Source organism: Chiloscyllium punctatum, chromosome 38, assembly GCF_047496795.1.
Source record: "Chiloscyllium punctatum isolate Juve2018m chromosome 38, sChiPun1.3, whole genome shotgun sequence".
Classification (NCBI taxonomy): domain Eukaryota; kingdom Metazoa; phylum Chordata; class Chondrichthyes; order Orectolobiformes; family Hemiscylliidae; genus Chiloscyllium; species Chiloscyllium punctatum.
This window is the reverse complement of record NC_092776.1, coordinates 59484580-59500859: the sequence shown is the minus strand read 5'-3', so window position 1 is coordinate 59500859 and position 16280 is coordinate 59484580. Positions and strand designations below refer to the sequence as shown.

The following is a 16280-nucleotide window of genomic DNA, read 5'->3' as shown; positions in this document are numbered from 1 at the left end:
CCTGCTTCCACATTGTAGGGATTCTGTGACTTCTGCAGAAATTTCTTCAGAAAAGGTCAGAGTTAGTCAGGTTTGATCTCTGATCTTTAATTATAAAGGTAATCAAGTTTTACTCTTGTCCAGTGTTGATTATTCCATTGGGTCTGTGTGCTTTAGTCTGTTTTGTTATCTTCCTTAGTAATGGGTGAAGGATTCAATAACGAGAGATCACGCTTTCAAGGTGGGAGGTGGAATGTTTAAGGGGGATACACGCGGTAAGTACTTTACCCAGCAGGTGGTGGGCGTTTGGAACGCGTTGCCAGCGGAGGTGGTTGAGGCAGGCACGATAGATTCATTTAAGATGCGTCTGGACAAATGCATGAGTAGGTGGGGAGCAGAAGGACAAAGATGCTTAGGAATTGACCGACAGGTTTAGACAGTACATTTTGATCGGCTCAGACTTGGAAGGCTGAAGGGCCTGTTCCTGGGCTGTAAATTTTCTTTATTCTCTTTGAGTATTACAAGCTTGCCAGTGGTGATTGATTCAATAATTGTTACTGTTTCCCAGTTCACGCTGCTCTTTAATATTTAGGATTAAACACTATCCCTCTACATGAGGATTTGCTTGGTTTGAATCTTTTACCTTTCTGCGAAGTTCACTTCATTTTGCACAAAAATCATAATACAGTTGGGTTTGTGGTGAAGAAAGACATTTAGCGAAGGTATTGTTTATGGCCTCCCAGTGACTACTTAAAACAAACATAATTTGTTAGCAGCAACTGGTTTCATGCTGGTAAATTTCAATCTACTTAACAGCCTTAAGGATATTCATTTTTTTCTGTGTGTCCTGTTATGGTTTGAGAACTGAAAGGTTTCATACTGTTGTATTTTGTATTTGTAGCTTTACTTTATTTCAGACCCCTGCATCTTTGACCATGCCGCTATCATGTCTCAGCATGTTCTGAAGTTGATCCAGTCAATCCTTTCATCTTTCTCCTTTGAATATTTATAAAGCTTTATTTATATTTAATTTTGTTTAAAATACACACCTACAATAAGTTGTATTTATATTAACATCTTTACCATGATAAACCATTCCAGATTGCACGATAAGAGTTAGTAAACAAAGTTAATCCAAAATGTGGCATTTGGTAGATGAACTGGATTTTAAGGTGTATTTTAAAGGAGGTAGAGAGGAGGTTTAGGGATGGAATTTCACAACTACGCTTGACAATATTGATCTCTCTCTACGCCCTCCTGGTAGGTGTAACGTCATATCCTGAACTTCATTCTGTTACCCTGATGCACTTTATAGTATGATCTGTCTATAAAGTCATGTAAGACTGCACTTTTTGCTGTATCTTGAGACGTGTGACAGTAATAAACCAAGTCAAATATTGAAATTTGTATCATCAGGATGCTCAAGCCCAGAGTCGGAGAAACAAATATATCATGATTTTGGGGATGGTGGAGGTTGCTGTATAGTTGAGGAAAATTAAGACTTTGCGGGGGGGGGGGGGGGGATTTAAAACCAAGCTGAGATTTTTTGCAAAATTCAAGGCATTTAAATGGAAGCTAAATGTAAGTGAGCAAACAAGGACAGGACTGGTGGGTGAATGTAACTTGGTGTAATTTAGGGTGCATGCAGCAGAGTTTCAGATGACCTACAATTTAAAGAATAAGATGAGGCAAGTTGCCAAGAGTGATTTGGGATTGTCAAGTCTAAAGGTCACAAAAGCAAAGTTAATAGTTTCAGCACAGTGAAGCACTTTGTGCAAAGGATATTAAGAATTTGCAACTCTCTTCACAGACAGCAATTAATGCTGGTTCAGTTGTGAGCAGTTTTGGCAGAGGATTGAGTGGCCAGACAGTGTCATGTTGTCTAGCCACATCTGCTAGTGAATGATGAGACTAATTATCTACCATACCAAGTTCAGGACCCATGAGGCTAGCCTCAACCAGGACGTTGGGTTCATATCACACTATAGATGACCCCACTACACTATATACTCTCTCTCGCATGCACAAACACACACACAGGTTCTCTCTCATACACACACATTCTCTTAGACGCGCACACATACAGCAACCCCCCCCCAACACACTCACCCATACACGCACCCTCTCACAGGCTTATAGTCCGTCACACTCATGCACACACCCAAACACAACTCTCTCACGTATATACGTTTGTGGGGTGAATTTACGTTTGCAGAATTGTATTTGTAGATACATTGTATTTTGCTCAAATAACATGCAATCTGTCGGCAGTCAACCCATGTGACAGTTTAGAAATTCTTAGTTTGGAAACAGAACCAGTCTGACTCAAGGTTGGGATACAGACAGGCTCTAACTTCACACCTTTAATACATTGCTTGAGATGAGATGTCACTTTGTAAAAAAAAAATAAAACCTTAATTTATCTTGAGAATGGACCTTAAAAGGAATTCTGGGATTTACATATTAATGAACTGAAACTTGAAACCCATTCTGAAAGATGAAAGACTTAACAGCAGACTAGGTTTGTTCAATATATTGTTTTAATTGCATGACACTGTGATCTTTTACTATAAATTCTGTGCCTTATGATCCTGCCCCACTAGTTACCTGATTAAGGTGCTCCAAGAGCTGGTGCTTCCAATTAAACCTGTTGGACTATAATCTGGTGTTGTGAGATTTTTAAATTTGCCCACCCCTGTCCAACACTGGCACCTCCACATCATAGCCAGTCATGTTTGTGACCGTTGAACTAAGAGAGTGATGTTAATTGCACCAGCTTTTATCAGAGCAAGGGACTGGCACATCAAAGGCAGAAGTTGGTATGGAGTTGCAGGGTGTAGTTTGGGAGGTGAATAAATCAAATAAGGACATCATTGGAAAGGTAGAATTTGGTGGTACATAATGGTTGTTTGGGACAGTGTATAAAATGCTGGAATTTTGAAAAATGTTTTCTCAAGTGCCTATTTTATAATTGATTAAGACAGTAGCAGAAGGGACATCCTAGATTTACTCGGATGTTGTCTGGTATGGAGGGAAGGTCTTGTGAGGAAAGGCTGAGGGACCTGAGGCTGTTTTTGTTCGAGAGAAGAAGGTTGTGAGGTTGGGCAGAGGGCCTGATTCCACACTGTATGGATTCTAGTTCTAATTGAGACATAAGAGGGTTAGGGTGGACAGTGAGAGTCTTTTTCCTCTGATGGAGATGGCTAACACTAAATTGAGTGGTGATAGATATAGGACAGATGTCAGAGGTAGTTTCTTTACTCAAGAGTAGTAGGGGCATGGAACACACTGCAAGCAGTAGATTCGCCAACTTTAATGGCATTTATATGGTGAATGGATAAAATATCGATGAAAATAGAATAGTGTCAGATAAATATGTTTCAGATTGTTTCCACAGGTTAGCGCAACATCGAGGGCCAAAGGGCTTGTACTGCACTGTAATGTTCTATGTTCTAATGCAGCAGAATATAGACAGTTTGGAGAGTTGGGCAGAAAAATGGCAGATGGAGTTCTATCCAGGCAAATGCAAGGTGATGCATTTTGGAAGATCCAATTCCAGAGTGAACTATACACTAAATGGAAAAGCCCTGAGGCAAATTACTGTACAGAGAGATCTGGGTGTTCAGGTCTGTTGTACCCTGAAGGTGGCAACGCGGGTTGGTAGAGTGGTCAAGAAGGCATATAGTATGCTTTCCTTCATCAGACAGGGTATTGAGTACAAGAGTTGGCAGGTCATGTTACAGTTGTCTAAGACGTTAGTTCAGCCACATTTGGAATACTGCTCACAGTTCTAATCGCCACATTACCAAAAGGATGTGGATGCTTTGGAGAGGGTGCAGAGGAGGTTCACCAGGATGTTGCATGGTATTGAGGGCACTAGCTACGAAGAAGGATGAGTAGATTAGGATTACTTCATTAGAAAGGCGGAGGTTGAAGGGGGACCTGATTTGAGATCTACACCGTCATGAGAGGTATAGATAGGGTGGATAGCAAGAGTCTTTTTCCGAGAGTTTGGTGGGTGGGGGGAGCTCAATTACTAGGGGTCATGAGTTCAAGGTGAGGGGGGAGAGGAATTGTTTAAGGAAAAAATGCATTGAAGGTTCTTTATACAGAGAGTGGTGGGTACCTGGAACGCATTGCCAGCGGAGGTGGAAGAGGTGGGCATGATCGCATCATTTAAGATATATCTAGACAGATACATGAATGGGCAGGGAGCAGATCCTTGGAAAATAGGCGACAAGTTTAAATGGAGGATCTGGATTGGCGTAGGCTTGGAGGACCAAAGGACCTGTTCCTATGCTGTATTTTTCTTTGTTTTTGTTCTGTGTTTTATATGAAAAGGTACCTTTGACAGAGCGTTTCCTGATTTCTTGGAGAGCAAGATGCTAGCTCTCCCTGTTTCTGTCCAGCAGCAGTTGTTCTCTGAACAATTTTCAAAATGTCCGCATTTCATACCTGCCCCACATTCAATCATCCTTTTGGTTCAGTGTTGGTGAAACAATAATTCAAACTTCGATTTGGGTTTTAGTGTATTTGGGCATAATTTAAACTAGTTAAATTAGAATTGTCAAAACAGCGACCAAAACTCAGGTGTCCATTTCACAGCCAAATGTTACATATTCTCAGTTTTCCAGTACACTCTGGGACTGCCATCTAGTCGTATACACAGGTGCTTGTAATCTCAGTTCAGAATAGCGTTCACTCTCAAAGGTACAGTACACCCCTTCAACTTCATAACAATACTCCTACTGCCATTATACTCTTTTCAAGATTCACTCAATCTCAGCTGTCTATACCTGACATTTGCTTCCTTTTGGGAGAAAGTGAGGACTGCAGATGCTGGAGCTCAAGAATCGTGAGTGTAGTGTTGGAAAAGTGCAACAGGTCAGGCAGTATCCGAGGAGCAGGAGAATCGATGTTTTGGACATTGGGGGGAACAATGTTCCAAAACAATGCAACTACTTGTAAAACAGTAATTATGCTCCTGGAATTTGAGAATAATCACCTCCAGCCCCTAAAATACCTTTAAAAAAGGAACAGCTCTTGCAGCCACAATTTTTTTCCTGTCCTCCATCTTGGATTACCCAGAACCCTTTGCTTTTGTGTGTGCTCAGAAAGATTGTTAAAAATCGCTTTCAGAAAACTCTTAATTGCAGATGGAACTAAATATGCTGAAAAATGACCTCTCCTGAAACTATTTTGCTCCAGCTGGTATGGTTGAAGTGACCAAAAAGAATACCGATATGTATTTTGGTCTGGAAGCAGTAATCTTTCCTTAGCCAGGTCTGTAAGTAACAGTATGGTGGAAATAGGGCTGTAAAAGTTTGCTAAAAATCATTTTAGAACTTATGTAATTAAAAAACAGATCAGCAAGGCATCAACTTAGTCCATGCTAAGGCTAATAGCATGCTGGCTTCATAACAAGAGGGATTGAGTATAGAAGCAAAGAGGTTCTTCTGCAGCTGTACAGGGCCCTGGTGAGACCACACCTGGAGTATTGTGTGCAGTTCTGGTCTCCAAATTTGAGGAAAGACATTCTGGCTATTGAGGGAGTGCAGCGTAGGTTCACGAGGTCAATTCCTGGTATGGCGGGACTACCTTACACTGAAAGACCTGGAGCAACTGGGCTTGTATACCCTTGAGTTTAGAAGACTGAGAGGAGATCTGATTGAGACATATAAGATTCTGAAAGGATTGGACACTCTGGAGGCAGGAATCATGTTTCTGCTGATGGGTGAGTGCTGAACCAGAGGACACAGCTTAAAAATACGGGGTAGACCATTTAGGACAGAGATGAGGAGAAATTTCTTCACCCGGAGAGTGGTGGCTGTGTGGAATGCTCTGCCTCAGAGGGCAGTGGAGGCCCAGTCTCTGGATTCATTTAAGAAAGAGTTGGATAGAGCTCTCAAGGATAGTGGAATCAAGGGTTATGGAGATAAGGCAGGAACAGGATACTGATTAAGGATGATCAGCCATGATCATATTGAATGGTGGTGCAGGCTCGAAGGGCAGAATGGCCTACTCCTGCACCTATTGTCGACTGTGATACTATTCAGTGTAGAAGCCTAGTCTTGATTTTATAATGGCCAGAAATTTAAGAAAATTTCCACTGCTCTTGGGCAGTAGGCATGGAAAAAAAAGATCATTGGCAAATGATCATAGCCAGGAGCTTAAAACCGTAAAAGAGGTAAAACAAGGCTAAGAATGGAAGCAGACAGCTAAGCATAGAGTAGCACAGCACAGGAGCCTCTCCACAGGCTGTCCAAATGGGGTCTCTTCATGAGGGGAGATAGTGATATAGTGGTAATAACATTGGCCTAATCACCTAAAGGTCCAGACCTCTGTCTTCTACCTTTTGAGCTAGTTCTGTATTCAAATGGCTAGTTCATACCATAATGTTTGTTTGAAATGTGGACTGTTTGAAGCCGCTTTTGAAAGTTTTGTTTGTAAACACAGCTAAGTTATACTTAGCAAATTCCCAGAAACAGCATTGAAACACAAGACCTCTATCTAAATCTAGTGATTTCATTAGGTAATTTAGAGATGAATATTAGCTGGATTAGCAGAACTACCTGCTGCTGTTCAAACGTGGTATAGGGTTTTCTTTAGGCAAATGGAACTGTAATGTAGCCTCTGAGATTAAAGATTAGTGATAAGTTTGAAAGGTTTTTAAATAAAAATCCTCTGTGTCAAGGTTTGTCTTGTTTGGGCTTGCTGTATGGTGAACCTCCTGTATTATTGTGGATCCCATTCCTAGTTTTTTTTTTAAACAATATCTTTTTATTCTGGATGTTACAGTGGGTCAGTGCTCATGATGTTTCAAATATTGAAATGGGCTTGGACATAATTTGATCCTGTTGTTTGAAATGGCTTGTCCTTGAGCTTTTTTTAGTTTTCGGTGAATTGAATCAAAATTGTTAACCCTGTCCTTAACCTTTTCACTTTATTTTTCTTCTCCTGGCCTAATAATCAATTAACTTTATTGTAAAGGTAAAGTTGCCATAGTCTGACCAGATCATGAGTTGCGCTCTCATTAGAAAGAGAGATAACTAGTGGCAATTTAACATGGAGTCACCACGCCTCAGGCAAGTGAAGAGGTTGTGAAGTAGAATCCTTCATGCCAACCTTAGCCAGTGCAGTAGTTGAACCCATGCTTTTGGTGTCACTCTGCATTGCAAACCAACCATCTAGTTAACTGACCCACTTCTTGTATATATGACAAATTGCAAGACATTTATCAAGCTCAGTAATTCAGTCTATTATAACATTCATTCCATATTTGATTTAACTCCAATTGATGAAGGTACTTTTCTACACTGAAAGGTAATATTATATTCTCTGAGCGTAGGACATAAAATATCTTGAGAAGGGGTGGTTTTGGTTAACATGGACAGCGGGTGTCCTTTAGGAATCATTACACGGATTCTCTGATGTTTTCCTGATCTAACTTAATGATGAAGATTAATTTTGCTTGTTAGGTAACCAGTGAGAGCAATTGTAAAGCAATTTGGCAGCAATCCAGAGTACCATTCATACTTCCATATTGTTTGTTATTCACTTTGCAACACTGGGGGGGAAGAGATGCTTAAAAGACCACCTCCAAAATGCTGTACCATTTAAGACTTTGTTAACTCACAGAAGGATTAATTCTTCATTTCAAGTATGTTGATCAGTCATATTTGCTATAGAACAATTGAAGAAATTTATCTGTTTTGACCTAATTGCTGACACTCGTGCAGTTATACTGTTTTAGGTTGTGATATTTTTCCTCCTGTGTACCTGTGAAGAGCCAGAGTGACAGATCAAGAGACAACTAATGTTTCCACGAAAAGAAAATGATGTTTGATGTTCTTTGAAATGTGCTCTAGTAATTTATCTCTGCAGAGAATGGACAATATACTGCTGAATGTGGAAGCTGAAGCTTAGTTGAAATACAGAGAAAGACCGAACTGAACATAGTTATGAGTAAATCAGAACACTTGTAAATTTATTTGTTCATTATGGTGTCTATTTTTTTCCATAGTGAAATCGATACGGTGTTCTCATCAGCAGGCTGCTTAAATGGAAGCTTTCTTGCTTTGAGGTATAGTATAAAACTTTTAACATGTTCAAGTAATTCTTCAATATTTTCAAGCAATAACTAACATGAGTAACACGTCATGTCGAATTTTTTAATGATTTAGTAGAAAAAGTGTTACACAAATGACAGTTTTCCTAAATCATAAGAGACATTGTCTGTTTACGTTACCCATCTTTATATGGGTAGGCAATTGTGAAGTGTTATTTTTAAAAACAGAAGTTTAGTTAGGGATCTGTGCAATAAAGGGATCCTCCTTTGATATGATTGTTTCTAGAGATTTCTCTCATCAAATTGATCAAGGATAACATCTTGGTTTTCAGTATTGTGTCATGTAGCATCTCAGACCATATAAATTTCATGTCACCAGGAAGACCAACAGACCTGGATGGTTTTAGACTTGGGGCACTAAAATAAGGCAGGTCTTTTTCTCACAAAAACATTAAATGGAACTCAAAAGATTGTTGTTAAAGGATGATAAGTCAGAGCAATTTTTGGTTCTGTGCATTTCCAGTATATTTAGCTTCAGTTTGCTGCTTAGTAGAAAGGAGCAAATGTTAGAACCTGAGAGAAATCCTTCACATTTCATGACATCTTGTGATCTCACGACATATTGTATTTGGAACTCCTGCCATCTGCAAGTCAAGTTGTCCATCATTGTCGATTTGAGAAGTTAATTTTTAATCTCATCAGTGTGTGGTCATGGGAATTGTTTTGAACTATTTTTCACTTGGCTATTTTTGTCAGTTATATTCGTGCACTAAATTATATTAGTGAATTAGCCACCAGTCACATCTTCATGTTATTTTAATGCGTGCCAAACAATGAGCCTAAAGGCATTCATGACCTTCAGTAAACATGTATGCACCATGATGAGACTTATTTTAAATTACCTTTTGAATAGTAAATCCATATTGAGTTTGAAGTTTTGTTGTAGCTTTCCATTGTGTTTCTTTATTTGAATACCTATATATATCACTTATAAAATAATCAGTGCTGTAGTTGTATGTTTCACAAAAGCATTCGAGAAACCTTTAAACAGTACAATTTGTGGTTGAGGCTTCTCTTGATTAGAACACATCTAGAATATAATAACCTTTTTCCTAGATCATATTCAGTAGGTCACAAATGTTTACAACATAGAGCAAAGCAACATGGGACATTGTGCCCTCGTTACTGACCTATGAAGGAGCAATTCACCATTGCCATTTCCCCAAATTCTCCTTCTAATTCTTACAATTTTCCTTTTCAAATAATGACCCAAGTTCTTCTTGAACACCTCAATTGAACTTGTTTCCAACACACACACAGGTAGTGTAGTTCAGATTGTATCCATTTACAGTATGGAAATGTTTTTCCTCTTGTCTGAATTGTTTCTTTTACCAGTTTCCTTAAATCTGCATTTTTTTGTCAATTGTTCCACTAATAGGAATAGACCCATATCTACATTGTCCAGAGCCCAATTTGCAATGCCTCTTTTAAATCTCCTCTCAACTTTCTCTTCAAAAAAAAACCAAATCCAACTTTTACAATTTATATACATAACTAGTTTCAGGGTTAATGGACTTTAATTTTATTATTTTCTGCACACTCTTATGCTTCTACATGCCTAGAATTGGGTGCAATATTTTGGATGAGGTCAAATCTGAGATTTTTATATTTTGAGAGGTGATACCCTTAGTGGTATTGTTGCTAGTTGAGTACGTTGGAGGCTGAGTAATACTCTGGTATTAGATGGTGGATTTGGAATTCAGCTAAACTGGAATGAAAAGTCTAATGCAGAGGTGCGTCTGCCCCACCAGTGAGGCAAGACATACAAAGACATTGTGGTATATAGTTGGGAGGGAGTTGCCATGGAAGACCTCAAATGCTATAGCTTGTCCGATATGGGCAAGGAAACTTCCTGATTGTCATTGTTGCGCATGCTATCCCCTACTAATGAATCTGTGTTTTTCTATGTTGAATACTACATGAAAGCACTGATGTGACAAGGGCCAGAATGGTTGGAGGACTCATCACCAAGGGTGCCTCTGCAGCACAAATTGTTAAAGTATTTGCATTCATGATCACTTAGATGTATGAATGATCTGTCTCTCTTTCAGAGATGCCCAGGAGGCGTCCGTCTTCAGCCAATTCTATTTACTTTGCATGGTATCAGGAAACAACTGCATGTAAAGCATACTGCAAAAGCTTAGGCCCTTACACTATTCTGGCAGTAGCATTGAAAAAGTGCTCCAGAACTAGCTGTGTCCCTGTCAAAACTGTTCTAGCCCAGGTACAGTAACACCTACCTGACAATTATGAAAATTATCCAAGTAAGTCTTGTACACCAAAAGCAGAATAAATCCAACACAGCCAATTTTTGTTCCATCAGTCTATTTTTGATCATCAGTATTTGTTTAGCAATATACCTGCTCATTGATACTCAGAAGTCTGCCAGCACAACTAAATCCTGATCTCATTACAACCTTGCTTCAAACAGTGGCAAAAGACCTTAGTTCCAGAGGTAAGTTGAAAGTGACCGCCCTTTTGACCCTGTTCACATTTGACCCTGTTCAGCATCAAGGAACCTGAGTTTAAGTTTCTCATCTTTTAGAGTGAGCATATTAGTTTCAATTCTGTAATATGTAAATCCCAGAACTTAGTTAGATTCTCAACAGAACTTAACTTTGCCATGTTGGCTCCAGATAATGCATTGAAGGTGTGAGGTGCCCTGTCTGAGGCTGTCTGTGTCCCAATGCTCAGACTGATTCTAATCGAAAAAAGGGATTTATGGAATCTTTTATGGATTCATGCAGTTTTTGAGAAAAGTAAAATGTAATTCAGCAAGTACATATTCACCCCACAAACCTGTGTGTGGGGGGGTACGAGTGTCTGTAAGGGTGTGTGTATGTGTGTGAGTAAATGGGTGTACATCTGTGGGAGGGTGCGTGTGTGGGAGTGTATGAGAGAGGGTCTGCTTGAGTATGTGCCTGGAGGAGTCTCTGAGTGTGTGTGTGCGCGCGCGCAATGCAATGGGGTTGCCTGTAATGAGACATGAACCTAAGGTTCATGTTCATGTTCAAGCCATCCCCAAGGGTACCAAACTTGGCTATCAGCCTCTGCTTGGCCACTTTGCATTGTGGTCTGTCCGAAGTCCACTTTGGAGGATGGTCACCCGAAGGTCTGAGGTCGCATGTCCTGGACCATTGAAGTGTTCTCTGACTGGGAGGGAACGCTCTTGTCTGTTCATTGTTATGCGGTGTCCGTTTATCCATTGCTGTAGCCTCTGCTCGGTCTCCCCAATGTACCATGCCTTAGGGCATCCTTGCCTGCCGCATCTGAGATAAGCAACATTGGCTGAGTCACAGGAGTACCTGATATGTTGTTGGTGGGAAGTGTCCTCACATGTAATGGTGGTATCCGTGTCGACACTCTGACACGTCTTGCAGCGTCTACCATGACAAGGTTGTATGGTGTTGTCCTAACAGCAATAGAGCTTGCCCTGAATGTTTTTTTTGCAATTATGGCTGCTGTTTAATGATTAATTTGTAGGTTTCTTGAGCCTACAGCTAAAGATTTTTAATTTTTAAAGTATTTTAACCTGTACTGCCTTCATAAGCAGGTGCAAACTTCATAAGCAATTTGCTTTCTGGAAAACATTATTGTTTAGTTTCCTGTTTGTGGGTCTGTGAAAATCCTTTAATGTAATTGGCTGTTTAGCTAGTTGGGTGACAGTAGTCTAGTGAATTCTATTGGATTGTAATTAGTTTATTTTATTTATAATTATTGACCATGAAAGGAATCTTTACAAAATAAGAACCAGACAAAACTCCAATTTTTTTAATGTCATTTTTTTCGACTCTTCATTTCATAAGGGTTGCATAATGGAATTATTTATGGACAATTGTTTGGTTTAATATTGGATCAATCTCCGTTTTTTTTTATGATTCACACGTGAAGCTCATCAGAATAATATACAATGTAATTTTACGGTCATCAGTGGATTAATAAGCAATACATTATGTTTTGATATATACTATCATTGTTTTTTGTTTTAAGTGTTAGAACACTCAACCATCTCAATCCTAATTTACAGCATTTTTGTTTCAGTAATGATGATCATTATAAAACCAGTTCCAAATTCTCTGGGATTGATATGAATGCAGCTAGACTATTATTTCACAGACTCGTACATTCTGACCATCCTCGGATTTCGCAGCAGGTATTGTTTGCAAAGTTGTCTGTCTTTAATAGAGCTTTAAGAGTGTATAACTTTATTTTCTGGCAGCAGATTGGTTGAGAATTTGCCCTCAGTAGGTTCATGTGTTTTTTAACCCATTGATCTTGTTTTTATATTTGGAATTAATCATCTACAGATTTAATCAGGGTTTTGGATAAGCCCTGGGGAAAATTGATGTACAGAGAGAGCTGGGTGTTCAAGTCCTTTGTACCCTGAAGGTGGTAACACAGATCGATAGAGTGGCATACGGCATGCTTTCCTTCATCAGATGGGGTATTGAGTACAAGAGTTGGCAGGTCATGTTACAGTCGTATAAGACTTTGGTTTGGCCACATTTGGAATACTATATACATTTCTTCTGGTTGCCACATTACCAAAAGGATGTGGATGCTTTGGGGAGGGTGCAGAGGAGGTTTGCCAGAATGTTGCCTGGTGTGGAGGGTGCTAGCTATGAAGAAGGTTGAGTAGATCAGGGTCATTTTCTTTAGAAAGGTGGAGGTTGAGGAGGGACCTGATTGAGGTCTACAAAATTGTGACAGGTATAGACAGGGTGGATAGCAAGAAGCTTTTTTCCCCCAGAGTGGGGGACTAAATTACTCGGGGTCATGAGTAAGGGGGGGAAACATTTAGGGAGGGATATGTGTGAAAAGTTCTTAATGCAGATGTTGGTGGGTGCCTGGGATGCGTTGCCAGTGGGAGAGGTAGAGCTGAGCGTGAAAGCATCATTTAAGATGTATCATGATACATGAATGGGCAGGGAGCAGAGGGATACAGATCCTTGGGAAATGGGTGACAGGTTTAGGTAGAGGGTCTAGATCAGTGCAGGCTTGGAGGGCCAAAGGGCCTGTTCCTGTGCTGTAATTTTCTTTGTTCTTTTGATCAGGTAATGTGGACAACTTCAGTGAATACACATGAGCATGAAGTAAGGGTGGAAAACTATTTTCATTGGTTGAATATATGTGTATCTTATACAATAAAATGCAACACATGGCGAACTTAATTTCTCCAAGGGTTGAAAAACATTGCGCAAAGTTCTTAGAGCCACTAGTTCAGAAATATGGGACAGTAAGATTGGATTTGCATTTTATTTCAAGTTTTCATGCTAAACTATGAGTTTTGTGTTGTAATGACTATCCTAGCAAAGGATTAATTTGTTTTGCATAGTATGGAAGCCCTCACTTTTTTCTTTTATTTGTTTTTTGGAACTGAGCATTGAGGTTTAGAATTAGGAACATTGACCCTGTTTTAAAAGAGATGACAGCAAAGATACATCAAAGTTTGTGAGAAGATTTGTAGCTTGGGTGCTCGTTGTTGTGGTTCTGTTCGCCGAGCTGGGAATTTGTGTTGCAGACGTTTTGTCCCCTGTCTAGGTGACATTCTCAGTGCTTGGGAGCCTCCTGTGATCTTTCCTCCGGCATTTGTAGTGGTTTGCTGTCCGTTGCAGTGGCTGGTATATTGGGTCCAGATCGATGTGCTTATTGATTGAATCTGTGGATGAATGGCACTCATCCACAGATTCTATCAATAAGCACATCGATCTGAACCCAATATACCGACCACTGCAACGGACAGCTGGAACTGACAACTGGAAGCGGCAGATTCAAACCACTACAAATGCTGGAGGAAAGATCACAGAAGCGCTTCACAGGAGGCTCCCAAGCACCTAGACAGGGGACAAAACGTCTGCAACACAAATTCCCAGCTCGGCGAACAGAACCACAACAGCAAAGGTACATGTTTACTCATGGGAACTGGCCTGTTTACCCGAGGATTACACTCCAATAATTCTAATTAGTGATAGATATTAAAGTTAAATCTTTTTGTGTTTATCCAAACCTAATTGGCATTAACTGTCAAGTGTTAACTTAATTTTATGACTTTTGATGAAGAGTTACTTAGAGTGGAGCAGAGGTTCTCGTATAATATAGAAAATTAAATGGGGCATTATGCTGTTAGGTAAACACTCCATTACTTTTAGATGTGAAGATCTAAATTACTGAAGCAAAAACATTTTGTTAAACAGCGCCAGGCCAGACTCCCTCAGGCATTTCAAGGAAGTAGCAAAGACCCTAACTTTGCGAGTTGTTTTAAGCAGATATAAAGTGGACATTTCAGGGGTGATGCAGCTGGCCTAACCACTTAGTTTTAAAATAAACAGAATTTATTTGCAAGATTACCAAATGAAACACAAACAAAAGAGAACAAAATACAGAATAACTTAACCTATCTGAAAACCCAACAGAGTATCCCAACTTAATGATGCTATTCCAAATACTTACACCAATCCCCATAAACACCCATTGCCAAAAAAGATAAAATCAAATGCAGGGTCTTAGAAGAGAGAGTGAGATGGCAGGGAGACTCAGCACGGAACACCTTTCATGTAGCTGTTTCTTTGACCAGCAGCCTCAAAACAATGACTGACTGCTTTCAGTAAACAGCCAGATTGCTCAAACCAAACCAAATCGGAGAAAAGCTGAGCTGGGAGAACCGGCCACTCCCCTTTTGTTGTGCAAGTGTTTTTTTTTAAACTTGAAAGCTTTTTGCCTGCGCCAGTATCTGTATGCTATAATCAAATTAGCCCTAAAACTCTTCAAACCTAAACCTTTTTGGAATTGCTGCTTTTACAACCTCTCTGAAAACAAAGGACAGTATAACCTTGTTAAAGACGCAGCATCATCACATTGTCTTTGGCCACAGTAAATATTCACTGCATCTTGGCCTGTATGTCTTATTGATCTGACTGATTAAAGATTTAGAATTGTGTCTTTGCATTCTAAAAGTTAAGATTACTATTGCTTCTGTTTGTTAACCGATATCCCTCACTTTGTCTCTAGATAGCGGCTAGTATGGAAAAAAATTTGATCCCAAGACTTTCTCATTCCCCACCTGATGTAGAGGCCTTGAGGATCTATGTTACTCTTCCAGAGTGCCCACCTATGAATGATGTCAACAACTACGTAACATTAGCCATTCCATTTGGAATGGCTATAGTGAAGCTTGAAAAAGTGCCACTGAAAGTACTTGGTAAATATGTTTTGTAAAAATATTCCTGCTTTAAAAATGTTAACTATCTCGGGCAAAAATTATGTTGTGTATTTTGGGAAATTTTAGGTCTGTGAAGTATGGGATCTAGATTGATGACTGATCATATAGAAATATAGATGTGATTGTAACTAAGCAAGAATTTGTTTTAGTGGCCATATTTGTCTGTCTTAAAAGCACTGGATAAATGAACATTTGTGTAAAACAGGTTTCCAAAGCTGTTATGTCAAGTGTTTTCCATTGGAAACAGCTGCATTCTAAATCCCAAACGTACACATTTGCAGCATCCTGCTCGGGTTCTGCTGTTCTCCTTCAATGGAGCATATTTTTCTTAATCTTTTACATATTATGCATAATACTACATAAGCAAAAATGGTGGAAGTGAGGACTGCAGATGCAGGAGATCAGAGTCGAGAGTGTGGTGCTGGAAAAGCACAGCAAGTCATCCGAGGAGCGGGAGAGTCGATGTTACGAGCAAGGGTCTTTCATCAGGAATGAGGCTCCTCCCTCCTCCTCCCCTCTCTTTCCCCCCCCTCTCTTCTTCTCCCCCCCCCCCCTTCTTTCCCCCCCCCCTCTCTTTCTCCCCCCCCCCCCCCCCCCGCCCTATCACCATCACCCCCACCTCCATCTACTATTCACACTCTCAATTACCTTCCCCAAGCCCCACACCCATCCCATTTATCTCTCAACCCTCTTGGCTCACAAGCCCCATTCCTGATAAAAGGCTTTTGCCCGTAACGTAGACGCTCCTGCTCCTTGGATGCTGCCGGATCTGTGCTTTTCCAACACTGCACACTCAATGAATTAAAAATGGTGACAGGCTACTATTTAAAACGTAGGTTGGTACTTTACATTTCCATTGCATCCCTTCAGTATTGGCCTAATGAGCTTGAAAATGAGCAATTCTGACCTTCAGTAACTGGCATAGTACACCTTCTGCTTTGATATTATTGCAAA

The 16280-nt window shown here is 40.0% G+C and overlaps 1 protein-coding gene across 1 annotated transcript in view; it reads left to right on the top strand.

Moving 5' to 3' along the window:
* herc4 (HECT and RLD domain containing E3 ubiquitin protein ligase 4) overlaps positions 1-16280 on the top strand; it is a 110929-nt gene that overhangs the window by 48423 nt on the left and 46226 nt on the right. Inside the window, 3 exon segments of the mRNA XM_072557971.1 lie at positions 8003-8062; positions 12149-12260; positions 15116-15305. Of these exon segments, the coding sequence (XP_072414072.1) occupies positions 8003-8062; positions 12149-12260; positions 15116-15305 (362 nt within the window).